This window comes from Chelon labrosus, assembly GCF_963514085.1.
Source record: "Chelon labrosus genome assembly, chromosome: 9".
NCBI lineage: Eukaryota > Metazoa > Chordata > Actinopteri > Mugiliformes > Mugilidae > Chelon > Chelon labrosus.
In genome coordinates, this window is record NC_140359.1 from 15,548,515 (window position 1) to 15,569,338 (window position 20,824).

Here is a 20,824-nt window from a genome sequence, read left to right on the forward strand (position 1 = left end):
TGGCTCGCTGCTCTATCAACATATGAGTTTGATGTTCAGTATCGTCCTGGGCGACAGAACATTGACGCTGACCTGTTGTCAAGAAACATGCCAGGTGCAGATGGTGATGGTTGGGTGACTATCCCGCAGTCTGGGGTCAAGACGATCTGCCAGAAGGTCTGCGCTTCAGTAGCTGACTGCAGTACGCCTGTTTATGTTGCACAGCTTGGGGCATCCTCCCACTGTGTGCCTGACATGTATGCGTTTCCAACGCACATGGAGTTAAAGTCACTTGAACTCATGAGTAAGTCAAGTCTGAAAAATGCTCAAGAAAATGATGAGGCCATTGGACCAGCCATCAAGGCTCTTAAAAATGGATGCTGGCCAGAGGAGGCCAACATGAGTCCAGAGTTGTCGAGGTTGAAACGAGAGTTTGGAAAGCTGTCCATGAAAGATGGACTACTGTACCGTTACAGTAAAAGACCCTCCGGGGAAGTGGTCAGTCAGTTGGTCCTCCCCAAGGAGTTCCGGGAGATTGTCTTGAGGGCCATGCATGACGACCTTGGGCACCTTGGACAGGAGAGAACGGTTGACCTGCTCCGCAGTAGATTCTTTTGGCCTAAGATGTTGGTGGATGTCGAAGAGTACATCAGGAATTGTGTTGAGTGCATCACTCACAAGACCCCGGTACAGAGAGCTGCTCCATTGCACCAGATCGTTAGCCATGGGCCTATGGATTTAGTGTGCATGGACTTCCTTTCCATGGAGCCGGACTCCAAAGGTATCAGCAATGTGTTGGTGGTCACAGACCATTTTACGCGATACGCGCAGGCTTTTCCAACAAAAAGTCAGAAGGCACCAGTTGTGGCAAAAGTCCTAATGGAGAAATACTTTGTACACTATGGACTGCCCTCGAGGATCCATTCGGATCAAGGAAGGGATTTCGAGAGCCGGTTGATCAGGGAACTGTTGACTTTGATGGGAATACGCAAGTCGCGGACAACGCCTTATCATCCGCAGGGAGACCCTCAGCCGGAAAGATTCAATCGGACGTTGCTCTCCATGCTGGGTACGCTAGGCCGGGAAAAGAAGCGTTCATGGAGCCAACATGTTCCTTACTTGGTCCATGCGTACAATAGTACAAAGTGTGACGCCACAGGGTACTCCCCATACCACCTAATGTTTGGCCGAGAAGCGAGGCTTCCTGCGGATGTATGCTTTGGGACGTCCCCAGATGGCATTGAGGAGGCATGCCACACCCAATATGTCACAAAACTGAAAGAAGACTTGAAACAGGCCTACCAACTAGCCTCAGAGGCTGCAAACAAAAGGCATCAGAGAAACCGGAGGTTGTATGACCGCAAAGTTACCTTTCAGTCCATAGAGATTGGCGATCGAGTTCTGCTCCGGAACTTGGGCCTAAGAGGCAAGCACAAGCTGGAGAGTAAGTGGAATCCTGCCCCCTATGTGGTAATGGGAAAAATGCCAAACCTACCTGTGTTCAAGATCAAAAGGGAGGATGGAACGCCAGGGACAAAGACCATCCACAGGGACCACCTTCTTCCTATAGGGCAGCTTGTGAGAATACCAGCCACCAATCCGGTTGAAGATCCACCTGCTAGGCCCAAGACCAGAGCCGTCACACATAAGCATCGTCAAAGAGAACCAAGACCAGAGACTCAGGAGTTTCAGGAGTTTTCTGACTCGTCCTCTGACATGGAGTATTATGTCCCTCATCCTGCCAAATGGAGGGACTTAGTCCCGAGAGCGACACCTGCCTCCAAGTCAATAGTTGACGCAGAACCCGACCCCGAACCAGAACCGGATGATGACTCTGAAAACGAAAATGACCATGAATCTGAACCTGCCAATGAGAAGGCGTCTGACCCCGAAGAGGAGGATCACCAATCTGAACTCGAACCTGAGGGTGAGAAGAATGAGAAGTGTGAAAGAGAAATAACATTGGAAGAGATCAGTGAAACTGGATCTGGGTCAGACCAAGAAGAGGAAGTGACTGAGGATCAGAACAGACAAGTGATAACCAAACCTGAGCCTAGACCTAGATCAAAGAGAACTGTTAAGCCGACTATTAGACTTACCTATGATGAACCTGGTAGATCCAGAGATCAGCCACTGACTATTGTTCACAGAGGTATAGTCATTACAATAGGAAAACACTAGTCATACTGAGTTATTACACTCTTAATACTCCTTAGTTAAGTTCATTAGAGTCTGATGAGGACACACAGACATTTAAAAAGGGGGAGAGTGTAGCCCGGTGGAAATTCATGAAGAATAAAAAGGGCATATGTTTAAATAAATATGTTAATTGCATAATAAATAGCAGTTAAGATTTAAAAATGTCTAAGTTCATGGTTAATAAATGTCATTTAAGGTTAAAAAGTAAGTTAAAAACATTCAGTAAAAATAAGCATTCAGTAAAAAAGTAAATAGTGTAATGGTATTGGTGTATTGAACTATGCATTTAATATGTTAATTATTTGTTGTTATAAATGTCTGTAACTATGACTAAAGTACAGGAAGAAATAGACACACAAATGGGTTTGAATGTATTTTATTTTGAAAGGTGTGCAAGTGAGCCTTGTACCTGTGGAAAAAAAAATAACAAACAGGAAGTGAAGAGAGGGCGGGAGAGAGAGAGAGGCCGAGGAAGAGAACGAAGTATGGACTGCTCGGTGTGAACAGTGAGGGAAAAGAGACTGTGAGTGAATCACCAGGGTCGAGGAGGTGTTCGACCAGGACTCTTCGGAAGACTTTGAGGTGACTTTACTGTCTGTTTGAGCGGACAGCTCAACTCAAGATAAGTGAAAGAAGTGAAGCTAGCGGCTAAACAAGTGGCTAGTAGTTTGCACGGACTTTGCTAACAGGCTAGCGGCTAGCGACCCCTATTGACGGCAGAGCCTGTGTTACCACGCGTGTGGAGCTGCGGACGACGGAGCCGAGCCACAGCGAGATCGGCGGCGGTGTGTGTCTTCTTCTCCTCCTCTGGGTGGATCGTCTTTCTCCTCTCCTCCTCCTGTTTCGGCCATTCTCCAGCGTGGGTGTGTGAGGCTTCAACACCTGTGGATTAAGGTACCTCTCCTCCTTTTTCTTTTGCCCTGTAGTGGCGAAGCAGCCATTTGTTTGAGGCTACAACGTACCCGAGCTGCATTCAGGCCTGCATCGGTTGAACGGTATATTTGAACAATTGAGTTTACTTTATTGCCGGCTATTTTATTTTCATGGGGCCCATTTAAATGTCATGGTGATAATTATTGTTTTTGAGAAGGTCTGAAAAAAGTGTGTGAACCTGCTGAACATAACTTGTGAGTAAACCATTCCTGTTTTATATACACTAAACAGTTGTGGTCACTGAGTTTAATATTTTAAGTTCATTAAGGTCAAAGGGAATAATTTTATGCTTAAAAAGTGATTAAAAGGTACTGTGATTTAAAAAAGTATTTAAGTTCATAAGAGTAAATTGAGGGTTAAAAACTTGATTTAAAGGGGAAGTTAAGTCAACATTTAAAAATCACTTTTCACACATACTGTTAGGGTATACATTTAAGTTTATTACAGAGACCCAATCTTATTGCTTGATAGCAAGAAAGAGCTCAGGTTAGCCACCTCTCACTATAGTTTCATACACTAGAGAGGCGCTACAAAAAGATAAAACAAAAAGACGACTTTAGTATTGTAAATTTAAAATTGACATTATTCAAATATTTCTAAGAGGCTGCCCCGATCATGTACATCAAGGTTTACTATGAGGTCTTCTGGCAGTGCTCTGTAAAAATACATTTATTCTGTTATTCTTACACAGTCATGTGTCTCAAGTATTATAGCAGCATGTCATAAAGGCATAAACCTGCTGGACATGATAACAGTAGAAGAGCAGTATTTGAAAATGATTGACCAGATTAGTAACAGGTTTACAGCAGCACATTTAACACATTGGTACTATCTCAGATTCGTTTTCGGTGAAGGAATGTTCACTTTCTCACAGATGCGAGGTAGGCGTACCAAAACAAGGCGATCATGTTGGCAAACAGCACTCTGAACTGAAACCAAGAACAGACACAGGAAGACACAGGTAGGGAGGGGGGGCATTAAAGCGGTGTCGGTGTGTGACTCATCTTGTTTTGAATGCAGGATGTCAGTGAAATACGTACCTGAACAGGCACAAAGTTGATATTTATGAACTGGAAGGGAGTCCAAACCTTCCAGTTCATTTTCAGAGCGGTCCAGTAACTACTTCTCATCTTCTTTTCAAAATCGGACCAGCCTTTGGCCTGAGGATAGGATGGTATAAGATGATTAAATGTCCACATTTATATAGATTTTTATATTTATCTATGTCGTCTGATACTGAAGACAATACATGAAGGACAAAGAATAAGTAAAACAGAGTCACAAACTTAGTACATGTACTTTGGCCAGATATCATGGGGGGTGGGGGTAAGAAAAGAAACTATGGCTGAATTTTTGGCATTTCTGAAGATGATGATATAGCAACATTTAAAACTGTCACATTTAGCCCTGAGAAGCTGGGATAGGATGTTTGTTTGTACAGCATTATGGAAAATGTGGGACAGAGACAACGTCATTGACATGTCGAATGTTTGGACACAACTATGTGAATAAAGATGTTGCCAGTCTAGTGCAAAGCTGTGTTTGAGATAAATAGTAGTTACTACAAGAAATCTCAAGTATGAAACATATTTTGATCTGTTTACACTTTTTCCACACTAGATAAATGTGTTATTTCCTAGTTTTGAGGTCTTAAATGTAGAAAATGGTACTTATTTATTTATGTAGAATTAAATGAGTAGGTGTGTCAACAGGTTCAAATCAAGCTATCCCAGCCTCTGCTCCAGCTTTTCTGACAATCTTTTAAAAAAAAATCCACCTCCCCAACTTTGTGAAACTGCAACCTCAATCTTCCAGTGATACCCTTTATCTATCTGAAAGGGCAGTTTCTGAGATGACCCACCTCCAGGATGGTCATAACAGAGTAGAAAATGAGCAGAAAGCCAGGAGCAAAAATAAGCCGGTCCAGTAGGAGACGTTTGACTATACAGTACGGGTCTGTGACGGGCATCCACACCTCCATCAGCTGGTAAAAGTAATGGCTCACCGGACCTGTAATGAGTAACCTGCAACAAAAAGCAAGGACTATTCTAACTACCGCAAATACATAGATACATGACATTAAAGGAGCCAAGTGCATGCAATAAGTCAAGTATGTGAAGATTGTTAGTCTATAAACAAGCACTTGTTTATAGCTTTTGCACAAATGATTTTATGACCTTTAACTTGGTCTATTTAAGTATTTATTGTACAATTATTATCATATGTATACATGCTAAAATAGTTTGGATGTCTTTCCAATGCAAACAGTTTCTGTGAAGAAGAAGCCACTTGTATGAGCAGCGAAACGTCTTCAAGACAACTCCATTTGCCTTGGTTTTAGCTTTGTTTTTGATAGGTCAAGGTTAAGATGCAAAGATAGTAACAGAGAACAGTATGTCTTTTCTGCTATCATTCAGTAGTTTCACTGTAACAGACAATACAACCATAGCCTTGTAGCCCTAAAGCCGCACGGATGCTCAGTTTTCTTTGTGCATTAAATCTCACCCATAAATGGCGTAGCGTGAGGCTCCAGCCACATCGATCTCACTGACAGCAGCTCCATTTTTGGCCTTTTTTCTTGCCTCCAAAATCTGAGACAGAAGATTTCCTAAGGCTGAGAGGATCCCACTGAAAACACCAAGGATGCACAAACAAATCTGTCAACATGCAACAGGCGAATTCACAGTGAGGTGCTCTTTTAAAATCAGTGTTGTCAACTTGGGAGGGGTGGTTCCTCCTGCAGATGCTGATTGGCTGAAATCAGAGCGTGGTGACAAATGACCAGTCTGTGGTCAGCGCTGACAAAGTGCTCCAAACAAAAAAAACTAAATAGCTGGAAATTACTCTATATGTGTTTCTAACGACTTACTAAAATTAGTTGCAACAGTTTAACTTTGTCAGTCGCTAAATAAGAAATGATGGACTGCCAAACTGAGGACGCACGACAGAAGGTGCAGCTGTCAGCGACCAGAGCTACTAACCTCGTTACAGACTTTGTCAGGATGGGGTATTTCTTCAGAAGGACAAGATACTGCTGCAGTAAACGGAAATGTAAGGACGCGTCCCGGACAGGCAGACTCTCCACGGCCATTGTTGTCACTAGTTAAACTGAACAAATATTAGCACCACAAAGTAAACTAACAGGGGCGAAGTTTCCCCGCCAGTCTTCCTGTTTGCGTCATTGCGTCACCGACGGAGCCACGCCTCCACGTCGAGGTCAAAGTCTTTACTGTCGGTGGCTGTTTGAAATGTTTAAATGTCAAACAGATAATAATAATAATACTGATAGTAGATTTATCCAAATTGTTTAAAGTCTGGAAGGATGTAAAAGCACATGTGTTTCTCTGGTGTAACTTGCAGCATGCAACACTGAATTGTAACACTGAAAATGTCCTTTAATGTAGGTCCTTCATGGGTTTAAGGGGGTTTGTGGTTGCCATTGCAAAAACAAGTTTTCAAAAGGCCCAAAACAATTATTGGCTCCTGGTAACAAGGATATTATACTGTAGTCAAAGTCAAAGTCAGCTTTATTGTCAGTTCTGACATGTGGAACAGGATTGAAATTTCTTTCCTCAAAGGCCTAGAATAAAAACTACGGCATATGACAAATAGACATAAAGTGGCTGGTGCAACCCCTGAGTTTGGTAGGTGCAAAATAAGTGATGAAATGAGTCAATAAATAATACACAGTATTAATGTCACAGATGAAGTGTTAAAGGCAATGTAATGTACAGAGATCAGTCCGGGGCAGTCCCTGATGGCAGCAGACTGAGGAAGTTGTGTGTTGGGTGGTCAGGATCACCTGCAATGCAGAGGCCTTTGCAGGTGAGACGGGTATTGTCGATGTCCTGGAGAGAAGGGAGAGAGGCACCGATTATCTTCTCAGCCGCTCCCACTATGCGTTGGAGGGTCTTACGGGAGGACACGGTGCAGGCGCCGTACCACACAGTGATGCAGCTGGTCAGGATGCTCTCAATGGTGCCTCTGTAGAATGTGCACATGATAGGGGGTGGGGCTCTGGCTTTCCTCAGTTTGCGTAGGAAGTAGAAGCGCTGTTGAGCCTTCTTTGCCAGTGATGCTGTGTTGCTAGTCTAGGAGAGGTCCTCTGTGACAGGCACACCCAGGAACTTGGTGCTGCTCACCCTCTCCACAGCGGCACCGTTGATGGTCAAAGTAGCACGCTGGGTGTGCACTCTCAAGTCCATGACATTCTCTTTCATCCTCTCCACGTTCAGAGACTTTGTTGTCTCCGTACCCCATCATGTGCTATTGTAATTTCCCCATTGAGGGATCAATAAAGGTTTCATTCATTTCATTCATTCATTCATAGCCAGGCGGCTCACCTCTCTCCTGTAGTTGGTCTCATCTCCGTTGCTGATGAGACCCACCACAGTTGTGTCATGCGCAAACTTGATGAATAGGTTGGAGCTATCTGTCGGTGTGCAGTCGTGGGTCACTAGAGTAAAGAGGAGGGTTCTCAGTCAGCACACATCCCTGTGTTCAGGGTGATGGATATGTTGGTGCCAACCGGTACTGCCAGACGTCTTCCTGTCAAGAAGTCCTGCATCCAGTTGCACAGTTTACTTAACACTTTATCAGGAATTTTTCCCCCCAGACTGTTTTATGAACTCCAATTCCCCAAATTTAGGATAAAAAAAACTTTGACGTTCAGCAGTGGACTGAGGACAAAAGCTCCTACTGCCTCATACAACATTTCAGATTAGACTAAAATAATCAAACTCAGAGAAATCAAAACTCAACTGTTTCTTGGAACCACTTTAATTGTCCCCAAATGTCAGTAAAAACAGGGAAGGAAACACAAACATATTTACAACATTTAAGCTGCCAACAGCAGATTATACAAAAATGCATCCCAACAGCAAGTTTGAACAAAAAGGCTTAAAAAAAAAAAAAGGAAAACAAAAAAAAGAAAAAGGCAGTGTATAAAACAAACATGAACTCTTCAACTTAAAAAAAAAAAGAAAAAAAAGAACATAACATCGCCGAAACAGGAAGTTAGAAAGCTTATGGTTTTGGTGTGTAGTTAATCAACACATACTAGAAAAGGAAACATACATAACAAATTAAAGTGCCTTCCAATCAATGGGAGACTTTCCAGATTTCTTGAGCAGCTCGTTGGCCTTCGAGAAATGCTGGCACCCAAAAAAGCCCCGATGAGCGGACAGGGGAGATGGATGCACAGCTTGCAGCACATGGTGGCGTTTCTATAAAACACAGTGTGAAAACTGAGCATGAAAACGCACTAATAAACACAGCTGAAAGCGTTTGCATTAGAACAACTGTATGGACTCACCCTGTCTATAGAAGCTCCTTTCTTCTGAGCGTACGCTCCCCATAGCATGAAGACGAGGCCTTCCATGTTGTTGCTGAGCCACTGCACCACGGCGTCAGTGAAGGACTCCCAACCCCTGTCTTTGTGCGAGTTGGCCTGGTGTGCTCGGACGGTCAGCACAGCGTTGAGCAACAGCACACCTGGCGAGTGGGGTCGCGGATTGAGTAAAGAGACGCTTTGTTAATGTCAGGCAGCTCTCTTGTTGTGTAACCGCGTGTAAACATTTAAAAAGTACCTTGTTTGGCCCATCCAGTCAGATCTCCATGTCCAGGGTGCTGAAAGCCATCGATGTCAGAGACCAGCTCTTTGTACATGTTCTCCAAACTGGAAACAAAATGTAGAAATTGTAGAAACTAAATCAAAATACTGACTTAACAGCACAATTAGATTACCAGGAAACAATCTTCAGTGTTATTCACTTCATAAGTTAGTGGTTTTAATCTTGTGGCTGACGAGTGTGTCTCTGTGTTGTCACTTTGTCCTTACAATCTAATCATGAAGAAAATAGTGATATATGCTGTTTTCTATCAGAGAAACTGAAAAGGCTTCACACCTGGGCGGAGGAGGCACTGGTCTTTTCACACTGAAGCACAACCCATGGGCTTGGTTAGGGCCATGGTATGGATCCTGGCCAAGGATCACCACTTTGACCTGGAATCACAAACACATCTTTAGGTGAGGAAACAGTTAAAAATAATGTTATTTTAAGGACACCTTTAGAAGAAAGAAAAAGGAAATCCAGGCAGCCATCGATCCTGAGCCACTGAGTATTTATATGCAGAAATAAAAATACCATTTTCAAAGGACACACGGTTTTAGTTTGTACGTCCTTTAAAGTGAAAATAAAATGGTTACACTATCATCTTCCATGCATAATTCTCATCCTCTTCCTGGGTATACACTCTTGATGTCTTTTTATTTCACAATCAACTGGAAAAGAAGTTTTTTCATGATAATGAATGTATGTATTTTGGTGAAACGAGCCAAATTTGTTCAGCGGTTACAATCCGATTTGCCTCCTTGAAGATCTACAGACAGATCAATACATAGATTAAGTGAAAAATTACCTCCTGTCGCTTAGCGTCGCTGTTGTGGTTTGAAAACTACACCCGATTTTGTTCATATAGGAAATGCACACAGTCTACATGAACTTTTTCCAAATATCTCTACACTGTCAAACATATTACAGGAACCACTTTAATATAAGGAAACCTATATATAATATTAAAGTTTCAGGAACAAACTAATGTGACTGGGACCAAAAAGAAACGTTAACAAATGTACAAATTACTCAGTTTACTTTTAGGCTCTGTTGTGTCTGTATACTGAATATAATGCACTTTAATTCCAGGTAGCCTATTGCATACAAACATATTGTATGAGATACTTTATACAGTCACTTGCCAGTTCATGGGGTACACTGGCGAAAATGAATACATTGTAATATAACAGTGCTGCACTAAATATTATCCTTATGGAGGTTATGGTATTGAGCAAAATAATAGTGTTTTCATTTTGTTTTCATGTGGTTTGTAGTCTCATTAAATTGCATTGTAGGCTACTGTACTGATGTTTGTATTATTTCAATCACTTGTGTTATCTAATGTATCTAATGTTTTGTCTAATGCAATTTAAACTTACATCTCGGATGTCACACATCTGTGTCCAGGTAAAGACATGTTCATCAGGTGGGTACACAACGTGACGTTTTCTCTCCTCAGACACAAAGTTCATGAGCTGTGGCAGAGATGTGCACTCATTAAAACAGTTCAAAACAAAACACACACACACACAGCATGAGCACTGTACTGACTCGTCCCCTCACTTGTTTGAAATAAGGCTTCCCAAACTCTGCAGACAGTCCCTTCCTCCAGCTCTCTCCGAAGCCTTTTGGCGTCTGAGCGGAAGCGAGTTTCTCCAGCGCGGCTCTCTTGTTGCGGGCGATCCTGTCGAGCTGCTCCGGGGACAGAGGAGCAGGAGACGGGCTCGGCGGCGCCGGCCCCACCGCAGAGGGCTTCTGCTTCTTCTGTATTATTTTAATGTATTGAGCATAACACAAAGCCGGTAAGAAACTTGCAGCTGGAGGCGAAACCGGGTTTAGAAAGCGTCGACGGAGCAGCACAAACATTGTCGTGTTGCGCGCACCGCGTTTAACAACATTCAAGAACATAGCGGTGTCATTGAACGCAGCTTGGATTACGCTGAGCGCGGCGCGGGAAACTACAGCGTTCAGTTTGAAATACTTGAATGGGAGCACTGTAAATTGTTTTAAATATACAAAATGTAATTAGCGTTACAAGCTACGCATGTGTCTATGGTTAAGCTGCTGTCTGAAGAAGAAGTGACGCTCACCGGGTCCTTGGCATCCTCCTCGGTCTCATTTAACTCCGTAGAAAGTCTCTTTTTCGATACTGGCGTAAAAAACGAGTTAATGGTTTTCTGTCCAATCATTCTGCTGATAAACACTTTGGCGGTGAATTAACCGACTTCGATAAATGTCTAAAATGAGAGCAAACACCGGCAGGCTCCTCAGAAACCCCCAAACTCTCCCGGTGGGATTAAACACTTCGCGCCAAGGCAAAGTGACGAAAGCACGTTATGTTAATGAGCGGAGTGCTGTTCAAGACAAACCACTGAAAGCTACAGTCTGCTGTTTGTTGTAGGTGCAGTACCTAGCATTGGCACGGGACAAACACGTAACCATATTTACGTTTATAAAAACCTTTTTATGCCATCATTCTGAAGTATTTGTTCTTGTTTACGCCTTATTTTGGAGAGCGGACTAAAATGTCACTTATTAAAGTAGTCGTCAACAGAAAGCAGTTGTCTGCTGATTTGACCTAACAGGGAACCATTTGAGTAACTTTTCAGGTAATTATTTTCAGTTTCCAGGTTCTCAGCTCCTTTTATTAATCTTCTTTCAATATTTTTATGTTTTGCACGCAGTCTACCCTTAAGTTTTGGTGTGGTCACTTTTGGTTTTCTCTAACATTTTAACTTACAGTTAATTTAGAAAATGGCAACATTAGAGACTACGGCTTACAGATAAAGCAGCCTCATTACAAAGTTAAAGGTTCCAAATTCAACAAAAATGTACTACTGGGCTGAATTTAGACCAACATCTGTGCTTATCCAGGTATATAAAACCCAAACATTTATCTCCTCCGCCAACAGCAGATGACCGCAATGGAAAAGTTTGTTATTCAAGGACAGAATAAACGCTCAAGCACCAACGATGCCCTGAGAAGGAGTCCAAGGAAGAAGATGAAACTGGAGAAGGATGAGCCGATGAAGAAGGAAGAGGAAGATGAGGATGCCACTTCAGGAGAGTTCTCCCATCCTGTTCCTTGGCAGAAAATAGAGGCAGAGGGACTGGACTGTGATTATGCACTGCTCTTCTCTAAAAAGGAAGCAGACCACCTTTTTAAACAGCTGGAGGAGGAGGTGGTGTACGCAACAGGTACGACATCAAACATCGTTACTGTAAAATGATGAGATGTTGCAGTTTGAGTTCATCCGTTGTTGCTGTTTTTGTTCCAGGAGAGGAATCAAAGGTCCAGGTGTTTGGAAAGGTGTATAATATACCAAGAAAGCAGGCAACGTATGGAGATGCAGGTTTAGCTTATACTTATTCTGGGGTGACACGTTTGGCCTGCCCTTGGACTCCAAGCTTGGAATACATTCGGGATGCCGTCACAAAAACAACGGGACAGACATTCAACTTTGTCTTGGTCAACAGGTGAGAAGTTAGGACTTGTAAAAGTCACAGTCTGAGATAAATTTCATCCTGAAAGTGTTAATCTCTCCGCCAGGTACAAAGACGGGCAGGATCACATGGGCGAGCACCGTGACGACGAGAAGGAGCTGGACCCTCTCTGTCCCATCGCCTCGGTTTCTCTGGGGGCAGCACGAGACTTCATCTTCAGACACAGAGATGCTCGAGGAAAACAGAGCTGCAGACAGATTGAACCCGTGAAGCTGGAGCTGGCTCATGGAAGTATGCTCCTCATGAACCCACCCACCAACACCTTCTGGTATCACAGCCTCCCTGTTCGCAAGAAGGTCCTCTTGCCTCGGATTAATCTCACCTTTAGACGTATCCTGCTGCACAGCAAGGAGTAAGAAGGCCAGGTGCAGATTATGGACTTGACCATATGCACTCACTCCCATGAATCACTGGCAGCTGAGCTTCGGTATAGGCTGTTCGGAAATCCTCGGGTACATCAACAGATCTAAAATCTGTTCATGCAGCAGCTGAACGAGAGACTTAATGACAATACGTGAGACAATAAGTGAGATAAGTAAAGACTGTAAAGGAAATCAATGATTCTAAACAAGCCACTCTGTAAAAAGTTACTGGTTCTTGTTATTCTTTAATCAGTGGATTATGTTTAGTTGAAATTAAGATTTATTTGGTCAAACTCTGCATGAATGTGAGAAGGCTGCTGACACTCTGATCTACGAACTGATGCAGCTTGAGGAAGGGTTTCAACGAGAAATCAGCATCAAAGTTCATCCACTTGTCTTATAAAATAGTGCTTTGCTTAAATTGTGCAGAGATTTCAACTGCATTTTAAGATTTCATAAGTGGCCTTCTCCAACTCACCAAATATGACTTAGTCAATCTTTGCTTTTGGCATCCCTTTAAGTTATGTTTTGTTTTTTAAGATTGTACAGAAAGTTGTTAAATAAACAAGATGCTAAACTGATTCTTAGTGATTTTTTTTTAATACCTGAAAACAATCACCTTTACAAATTGCACACAAATCCACATGAATATACATTAGTGCAAACTGCAGACGTTACAGAGTTTTGAACCATTTCTCATTTAGATTTTGTTGGTTTAGTAGGAAACGGCAGTTACCACTTTCACAGAATTAAAAATATGCAGGATGATTCACCTAAAAACTGGTTTCTTAACCGAGATTAATCTGAAGCCCCACACCATGCCGAAGGGCTGTGATGCATCATACTTTCAAGGAGGGTCCTCATCTGACGCTCTCATTCATTGTAGCACTCGTGCGTCCATGTGTTAAATATCTCGAGCATTAGCAACAACTTGGCACTTGAAACTCAACCGTGCAGCTTTGCAAATCGTAACAGTGTCAGGATTATTGAAAAATATCAAATTCAACACCTAAACTGTGTCAATTGAAACATTTGAGTCTAAAACAGTTTACGTGCACTGCAGGGAATGATCAGGCAAATCAGACAACAGAGAACCAGAGTTAAGATAAATTCAACTTATCTGACTTTTTGTAACTTCTAAATACCATCTTTGACAAGACTTAATCGGCTACTTCTGTGTTTTTGTAATGTACAGGCAAAATAACGGGAACACCCTAAAGTATTAGCATTTAAATTTAACATCAATAAATACAGTATCATAAAAAATGCCAACACCTCTGACGGCCTCAACAGAACTATCATTATGAGCGTCACACATGAGCCCACATGTATTTCTGGGCTTTTACTTTGGTGTTTACCATATTGTGTTCCTGTTTCTTTGTCCCGTAGAAGCCAAAATGTTACAAGACGGAAATTGTTACACGAGTCAAAGAAAACCGGTTTAAGTGACCAGATGTTTGTCTAAAATCTTGCAGGTCCATTATCTTTGGGATTGACAGCCTCCATCATACAACGTCCTTCAACATTCAGCGTTAGTAAGAAAACTAGGAAGGTGTTCCTCTCTGGTCTCATTGTCACATCCAGTGTGACAGCATTGATTGGGAAGTCCTTCAGGCTTTGAGGTTATGAGTTTCTGGTCACTCCTCTGAGTGCAGGGTGAGGCTGAACCTCCGAACTCTCTCGTAGAAGAGCATATAAGCGTTGGAAGACAGCACCTCGTGCAGGGTGGCTTTGCGCACAGAGTCGTCTGACACCCAAAGCCACTGCGAGCTGAAGGGAGAAGGGCTGCGTGGTGAGGAAGGGCTGCGGCGGTACGTGATGAAATGTCCTGAGTGCATGTCACCGTGGTGGACCAGCACAGCTGTGAGCTGGAAAAGGTACTCTGTGGAACTGGAAGGAAAAACGCTACAGTCAAAAGACAGGTATAGCTGATTGATGATCAGTCGCCACTCATGACCTGTATGAAAACATCTGCATGTACATCATTACGAGTGGGACAAATAATACAATACTGTGTTCAGTTTATCATGCATTTATATTTGCTTAACCTTTTCCACTCACATGAACACAATACTCACTTTTACACACCATTTAAACTCACCTCTAAATCAAACCCTCGGTTCACACAGGTAATACTGTTATAACTTCATATGTAAGGAGTTACCTTAAAGCCCCTGCACCCCTTTACATTTATCTGACTGGTGTGTAACATGTGGGTAAGCATGTAGGTCACCTTCGAGAAAACTTACTCGGAATAAGTCTAAACTGAATGTCATCTGACTAACTAAAGACCGCTGTATAAAATTATTACACCATCCATGAACCATCGGCTGTATTTGATGATGTAGCCAAGGTTTCAGGGCTCCGTTGTAGCCAGCAAGCATAAGTCTAACACATTTGAGCCAAGACTTATTTTCTTGCTATAGCCTACAGGGTATGATAGACCTCGTTTGTCACCACATGGCCCGTTTACCTGCAGGCAGTCAACAAACAACACTTGTCAGCAGAGTTTGAGCTAGACTTTTTCGTTGTCCGTCATTTTGACTGACAGGGTCATACAGATTCCGTCATAATCCATTTTTACCAGTCACTGTATTTATTAATTTTTTTTTTAAATGATAATAATGACATTCAATAGCATTTAATTTTCTTTAATTTTCAATTAATATTCAGTAGCGGTGGAAGAGCCGAATCTTTGGCCGGCCATCAAAGACGACTCAAGAATCATGAATCTATTTAACCGACTCGGTTGAGTCCTACCAAGTTTGATTGATATAATCAATAAACTGCACCATTCAAACATCTTACATCTCACTCGGCAGAGAATCTAAACGTACTACCCGACTTGACCACTATCAAACTAAGGCACTCAGACACTCACTCACTTACGCACAATACGCAGAGAAACGAAACTTAACCGACTCATAACCACTGCTCGTGGATCCCTGCTTAACCGAGTCAGCAGCCACTCACTCTGCCGGCAGAGAAACGAAACTTAACTGACTCTTACACTACTAACCAAGAGAGACAAGAGCCAGTTAATATGATCACACGCCACCAAGTGGTCTGTTGTGTGAATTGCAATCTGTCAAAATAACAGATGGCCTTCAGATTTTTCCATCACCGTTTTAAAAAAAAATAAAAAAACGGTCAATGACGGAAAATATTCGGTTAACGCGACCCCTGCTTGTCAGACTACAAACAGACAAATGGAAAGTTTACCTGTAGTCATATGTGAGGCTGAGCTCTGAAGTCAAATTCGGAGAGTGAAGAAATACAGATGAACAGGTCCCGTTGGAAAAAGGTTTGTTGTTGTTATGATGCTCTGCATCTGGAAAACAAAATGTAAACCAGATGCATGACAAGAACTAGCTACACATGAAGCAGTGTGACGTTACAGATGTAGGATATCCATCATACCAGTGCCATTGGCTGTGGGCTTTTCTCTGGAATCCTCTAGATTTTCTGCCTTTAATGCTTTTGGTGCACATCTGATCCGCTGGCTCCTCTGTGTGGAAGAGTTGTGTTTGTAGCGGTCCATCGATAAATACTCAGCGAACTGAACGTGCTCCTGTCGTTTGATGGGGGTTCCTTCACTAGACCATGTCAGTCTTTGTAAATGTATGCAAAGGCACTGGGGGAGCTACAAAAAAACATTGGTCATTAGAACATAAGGCAAAGTTTTGATCCACCAAACTACTCCTACGTTTATTTCCCTGAACTGGATTAAAAAAAAAGGCTTTAGCTGTGTACAGATTAACATCTCAGACCATTAATATTTAGCCAACAGTGACATAATGAATACAGTTACCTTTCCCAGTTTTAGCTGTTTAACAAATGTCGTCCTCTGGTTTTCTAGAACTGGCCCATTTAATGTGGTAACTTGTTGAAGCTGAAGAGTAATGATCGAAAAAAAAAAAAAAAAGAAACAGATGAGAAAAAGAGAAGACTTCTGGTTCATCGTCTTTGGTTTTCAGTGAAACATTTAACACAAGGATTACAATTTAACAAGACGGTGATCCTGGTCTACACGTACCTTGGTGCAGTTTTCACACTCGACTTCTTTGATGGTTTCTGAGGAGATAAAATGCTGAAGACACTGATCAAGAGACATAGGTCGTCCCTGGGAACAAACACAGGTCAAGTTACGGCAACGTCAACATAGTGGTATCTTCAGTAGTGGTACTCTGGTGACATGTGCTGGTGCCATTTTTGCTTACCCACTGAGGTAAAGGGATGGACAGAGAGAGGCTCTCAAATGAGTCATACCGCACAGGACTCTAAAGAAAACACATAATGGAGGAATAAATCACTTCCGTAACACAAACTAGTTTTCTGTTCACCACTTGGACCAAAAAACAAACAAACTCACTTTCAGTTCGCAGCGCTTGCACGACATGTTGCTTGTTAGCCGACCATGAAAAGGATGCTGAAATTTCCATGGACTTGGTATTGGATGAAGAGGTGCTGCAAAAAGAAAAATGTCAAGAGATTAAATATATTGGTTTCTTGTTTTATCATACAGGCTCTGTGATTTATTTGTCCTCTTACCCCGACTTCTGCAGGTCATAGTTTGCTCATCTTGGTCAGGGATACTCTGGTATAAAATATCCACATAAAATAATTCACATCATACTATACTTTGTGACTGTTTAATTAGCACAACAACACCAGGAAACTCAACAGCAGAGTGCGGGAAGGGGGGCAGCATGCAGGAGAGATCTGAGAACAACGCAGGCGGCGAAATGATAACTTACCTCGAGGGACTCCATGTCAAACAAATGAGCGACTTTAGGCTGGCGATCCCGCTCCTCTTCCAGAGAAGATGTAAGGACATGGAAAAGTTCATGTGCATCCTGAGAGGGGATAGGCAAACAAAAAAACAGACAACAGATTTTAATGTGACATTGCACCATAAATTATACATACAAATACTAAAAAAAATACCATTTAACGGCATAATTAACTAACCTGCTCTTCAAATGAGCTGATGTGCCACCGGTACAGTCTGAGAACATCCAAGAGGCATCCGGCATCAAGCACATCTTCCTCTATCGGCTCTTCACTGGACAGAGCTGTCAGTGCAGAAACAGCCATCATGTGAAAAATGTGAATGAACACAGCTGGTCCGTTACACTTTCTTATGTGACAGGCTGGTTGTATATACCTTTGAGAAGCTGGAGCAGTGTCGTGGACAGCTGGTTGTCTTTGCATGACTGGATTGAAGGCAGCCTTGAAAACTTCTCCAGCCACCTGACGAAGGACGGACATGCTGCCAAGCCTTGAAGCAAAGAGTTCAGGAAGCAGGTGTTGCCCAAGTTTAAGAGACCTGGAACCATACCTGGAGGGAAACACCAGTCATTGTAAATTACAGTAATATAACCAGTTCCCTTTATATAATCTGTGTATGTTGTTTTTGTACCAATTCTTACCTCTCTTTCTCTTCTTTCGCTCTGTAATTGGGCCCCACAAAACGTATACTCCAGCTGCAATCGCAGCAGCAATCCCGCCAATGACACCCCAGTTTTTTATCATCTTGTTTCTGGAAAGAGACAACATATGTTGATTAATCACAGCTGAAAAGCAGAACAGGAGAACAGGCAGGATTGCATGAGAGCAACAAGTAAATACACACATCAATATGCGATTTATATTGCCAAGAATACTAACTCTAACCCTACGGATAGGGATTTAACATATGTATCTGGGAACTACAAATCCCAGACACTGATGTTGATTGATATTGATAAAAAGTTGAATTTCAGCTGTAGTACCTGTAAGACCAAAACCTTTTGATCATTTGCTGTGCTGTAGTTTGTGATAGTGTTACTTACCCCTTCATTAGGATCACTGTTCTAACATAACAGCCCTGCACTAAATCTTAGCTTCATGAAGGTTATGTTTTCAACATTAGTTTAAATTACAGAGAGCTGTTCATTCAACTGTGTTTTCACTTTGGAGGCTGTAGTTGCTAGTAATATTTAACTGTGTTGTGTAGTACCCACAACGCGTTTCTATTATTTTGACACCACAATGTACATCCTCCAAAATGATCAGACACTTGAATTACCACCTTCCTCACACTGCTGTAAACTGAATATTATAACAGCTATTAAGTGGCTGTTACATTTTCACAAATATACCCAATGAACTGACACGTGTTTGTAGTATTTAGTCTGCCCCCACTGACGTACACTGAATGCATGCCCCTCAGTGTAATGTAACAGCACCTATCTACAGTCTGAGTGAGTCAACAGCTGCAGTCGCTGAGGATTTAAAGGGAACCCACGTGGGTCTAAAATGTTCACAATGTTGTTTTTATTTAATTTTTTTCTGTTAGCTATGAATGCATACCCTCTCATCCTGAGAAATTAGACAAAACAACACACAATCTAGTGGAAAGCAATTCGATTAATTCTATGGTCTACTAACCCGTGATCCAATTAGTTTATCTGTGGTGCAAACAGGACAGGACTTGATTAGATCAACACACCTGCCCCAGTCTGTTAATGACCCAGTTAACATGCTACTTTACATTATAAACTAACAAATGTGAGCTATAGTTACGTTTGTAAGGTTACTATGCTGCCTACCCCCCTCCACAACCATCTCACACTACCAACAACACACACTGGACAGGAGCTAGCTTAGCATTAATGCTAACTTACCGACAACACTGAGGTCAGACTGCCCTCTGTGTACTATGTCTCCTCTGTGTATAAACATCCAAGCCGCTACAGTGGAACACTTGTACAATACAGTACTACTGTTGTCGTGTATGTCCGTTAGCGGGTTTAGAAAACGAAAAACTGAACCAGGTTGCGGTGTCTGCTCTGTCTGCGCATGCTACGCTCCGAGTCCAACGTACGGCGGCGCCGTGACCCGCATCGCTCCTGTCCTCTAGCACTAAAAATAAGTTGTAGTTGATGTTTGCCAAGTGGAGAGGCTTTACCTGACGCCGGGTCCGGTGCCAAGGAACTCGCCAACAAGCTTATCAGCGCTTTCTGGTCTGCACCACAACATCCTGCTGGCTTCGCGGAACTGTCGTCATTTTGTGGCATGTTTCAGGACGGAACCAAGGAAGAGCGAACTGGTGTGTTACACAGTTTACACTCCGACCAACAAACGTTTGTTGCGCACATTTACAGGAGGCAGTACTGCATTCATCCTCCAGACAACGTTCAAAGTATAACACAAGCAAACCACTTTTCTTCGTTGCTCTCTCTCTCTCTCAAGGAAACTCTGGTGAGATGATTCTACAGTTGTTTTGCTGTGATTTATTCAGTATTTTCTACATTTATGAATGAAAATCCTAGCAACATTTAAAATGTCATGTTTTGTAATTCTTCTCCACTCAAAGGCCCCAGTAACAATGTATTTATTTCAGTCATTTTGGTTTTCACATTTGAAGCAATTATATGCAAAATGCAGCAATAAAACCTGTTAAAAGCAGGTTCTGATTGAAGAAATACATAATACCAAACATTTATTTGTACCCTTCAGAACATTAAGCATGAAAGTCTGACCCAAACACACAATACCGAAAACACAGCATGTTGAAGTTCGGCTGCTAGTATAGATGGTTTGCAGTGGTTGCATTTTCCTGGGAAATCTGTGTGCTGTTATTTGTGCAGGTTTGCTGCGATTTCTACATTAGTTTGTATGTTAACTTGTGTCTCCTGCCATGATCCAGAACCGTGCACGATTTATTTGAATTCTTCCGTAGATTTAGTTGCCTATGGCCGACATAAACAATACAAGAAGCATTTTGTTGTTTCATTGCCATTAGAATGACAAATTCCCTGCCTCCTTACATAAGTTTTAATTCAAGTTTTAATCTAATTCACTTCCGTACATCAGTCAGCCATTTTAACGTAATTCCCAGTTTGAAAGGTGCAACACAAACAAACTTAGCTACTGGCCAACACACAATTTTAACAATGGTAGCTTTTGCGTGATGATTTATCTTTAGGAGTAAAAAAAAACAAGCTAAATTTCCAGTGTCAATCGGATCAGAGAAGAAGCAAGATATTACTAATAAGCTTCCTCTAACATCACTATTCATAAACTCAGTCTTCTGTGCTCATCTTTGATGTCACCTGGTCTACTGGAGCAATGGTGTGCCATCAAGTGTGACACGCCGGCGGCTCAGTGTCAGAGCGCTGATAAGTCATGTGTTTTCTCCAGTAATCAGCATGCATGCAGATCCCCCTGAGCTCCTCCGCTCTTCCT

General features: G+C 42.2%; 4 protein-coding genes across 9 annotated transcripts; 1 reads left to right on the forward strand and 3 right to left on the reverse strand.

Annotated features, from left to right (window-relative positions):
* Positions 1-2,248: 2,248 nt before the first annotated feature.
* pxmp2 (peroxisomal membrane protein 2) lies at positions 2,249-6,296 on the reverse strand. The gene is made up of 5 exons (XM_084551351.1): positions 6,093-6,296; positions 5,617-5,739; positions 4,973-5,135; positions 4,152-4,271; positions 2,249-4,040 (listed from the first exon to the last, which is right to left on the reverse strand). Exons 1-5 carry the CDS (start codon positions 6,200-6,202, stop codon positions 3,972-3,974), a joined length of 585 nt encoding a protein of 194 aa, XP_084407477.1. The 5' UTR covers positions 6,203-6,296; the 3' UTR covers positions 2,249-3,971.
* A 1,562-nt stretch (positions 6,297-7,858) lies between these two features.
* On the reverse strand, positions 7,859-11,148 carry unga (uracil DNA glycosylase a). 2 transcript variants are annotated; one of them, XM_084551343.1, is made up of 7 exons: positions 10,817-11,148; positions 10,290-10,490; positions 10,106-10,201; positions 9,018-9,115; positions 8,700-8,788; positions 8,426-8,604; positions 7,859-8,336 (listed from the first exon to the last, which is right to left on the reverse strand). In XM_084551343.1, exons 1-7 carry the CDS (start codon positions 10,913-10,915, stop codon positions 8,196-8,198), a joined length of 903 nt encoding a protein of 300 aa, XP_084407469.1. In that variant the 5' UTR covers positions 10,916-11,148; the 3' UTR covers positions 7,859-8,195. The 2 variants fall into 2 exon arrangements, with proteins under 2 accessions (XP_084407469.1, XP_084407468.1); XM_084551342.1 differs by lacking the exon at positions 10,817-11,148 and having other exon boundaries at positions 10,290-10,738.
* alkbh2 (alkB homolog 2, alpha-ketoglutarate dependent dioxygenase) lies at positions 9,028-13,173 on the forward strand. 4 transcript variants are annotated; one of them, XM_084551346.1, is made up of 4 exons: positions 9,028-9,139; positions 11,642-11,924; positions 12,005-12,203; positions 12,277-13,173. In XM_084551346.1, the coding sequence occupies exons 2-4, from the start codon at positions 11,642-11,644 to the stop codon at positions 12,584-12,586; spliced, it is 792 nt and encodes a 263-aa protein (XP_084407472.1). In that variant the 5' UTR covers positions 9,028-9,139; the 3' UTR covers positions 12,587-13,173. The 4 variants fall into 4 exon arrangements, with proteins under 4 accessions (XP_084407472.1, XP_084407473.1, XP_084407471.1 ...); XM_084551347.1 differs by having other exon boundaries at positions 9,037-9,139; positions 11,639-11,924; XM_084551345.1 differs by lacking the exon at positions 9,028-9,139 and adding an exon at positions 10,401-10,528.
* A 1-nt stretch (position 13,174) lies between these two features.
* usp30 (ubiquitin specific peptidase 30) lies at positions 13,175-20,710 on the reverse strand. Of its 2 annotated transcripts, none has more exons than XM_084551335.1 (13): positions 19,545-20,710; positions 18,025-18,134; positions 17,760-17,933; positions 17,564-17,667; positions 17,350-17,448; positions 17,144-17,189; positions 16,965-17,059; positions 16,813-16,872; positions 16,629-16,715; positions 16,404-16,484; positions 16,013-16,235; positions 15,815-15,923; positions 13,175-14,482 (listed from the first exon to the last, which is right to left on the reverse strand). In XM_084551335.1, exons 1-13 carry the CDS (start codon positions 19,613-19,615, stop codon positions 14,230-14,232), a joined length of 1,512 nt encoding a protein of 503 aa, XP_084407461.1. In that variant the 5' UTR covers positions 19,616-20,710; the 3' UTR covers positions 13,175-14,229. The 2 variants fall into 2 exon arrangements, with proteins under 2 accessions (XP_084407461.1, XP_084407462.1); XM_084551336.1 differs by lacking the exon at positions 19,545-20,710 and adding an exon at positions 19,261-19,528 and having other exon boundaries at positions 13,176-14,482.
* Between the last annotated feature and the right edge of the window lie 114 nt (positions 20,711-20,824).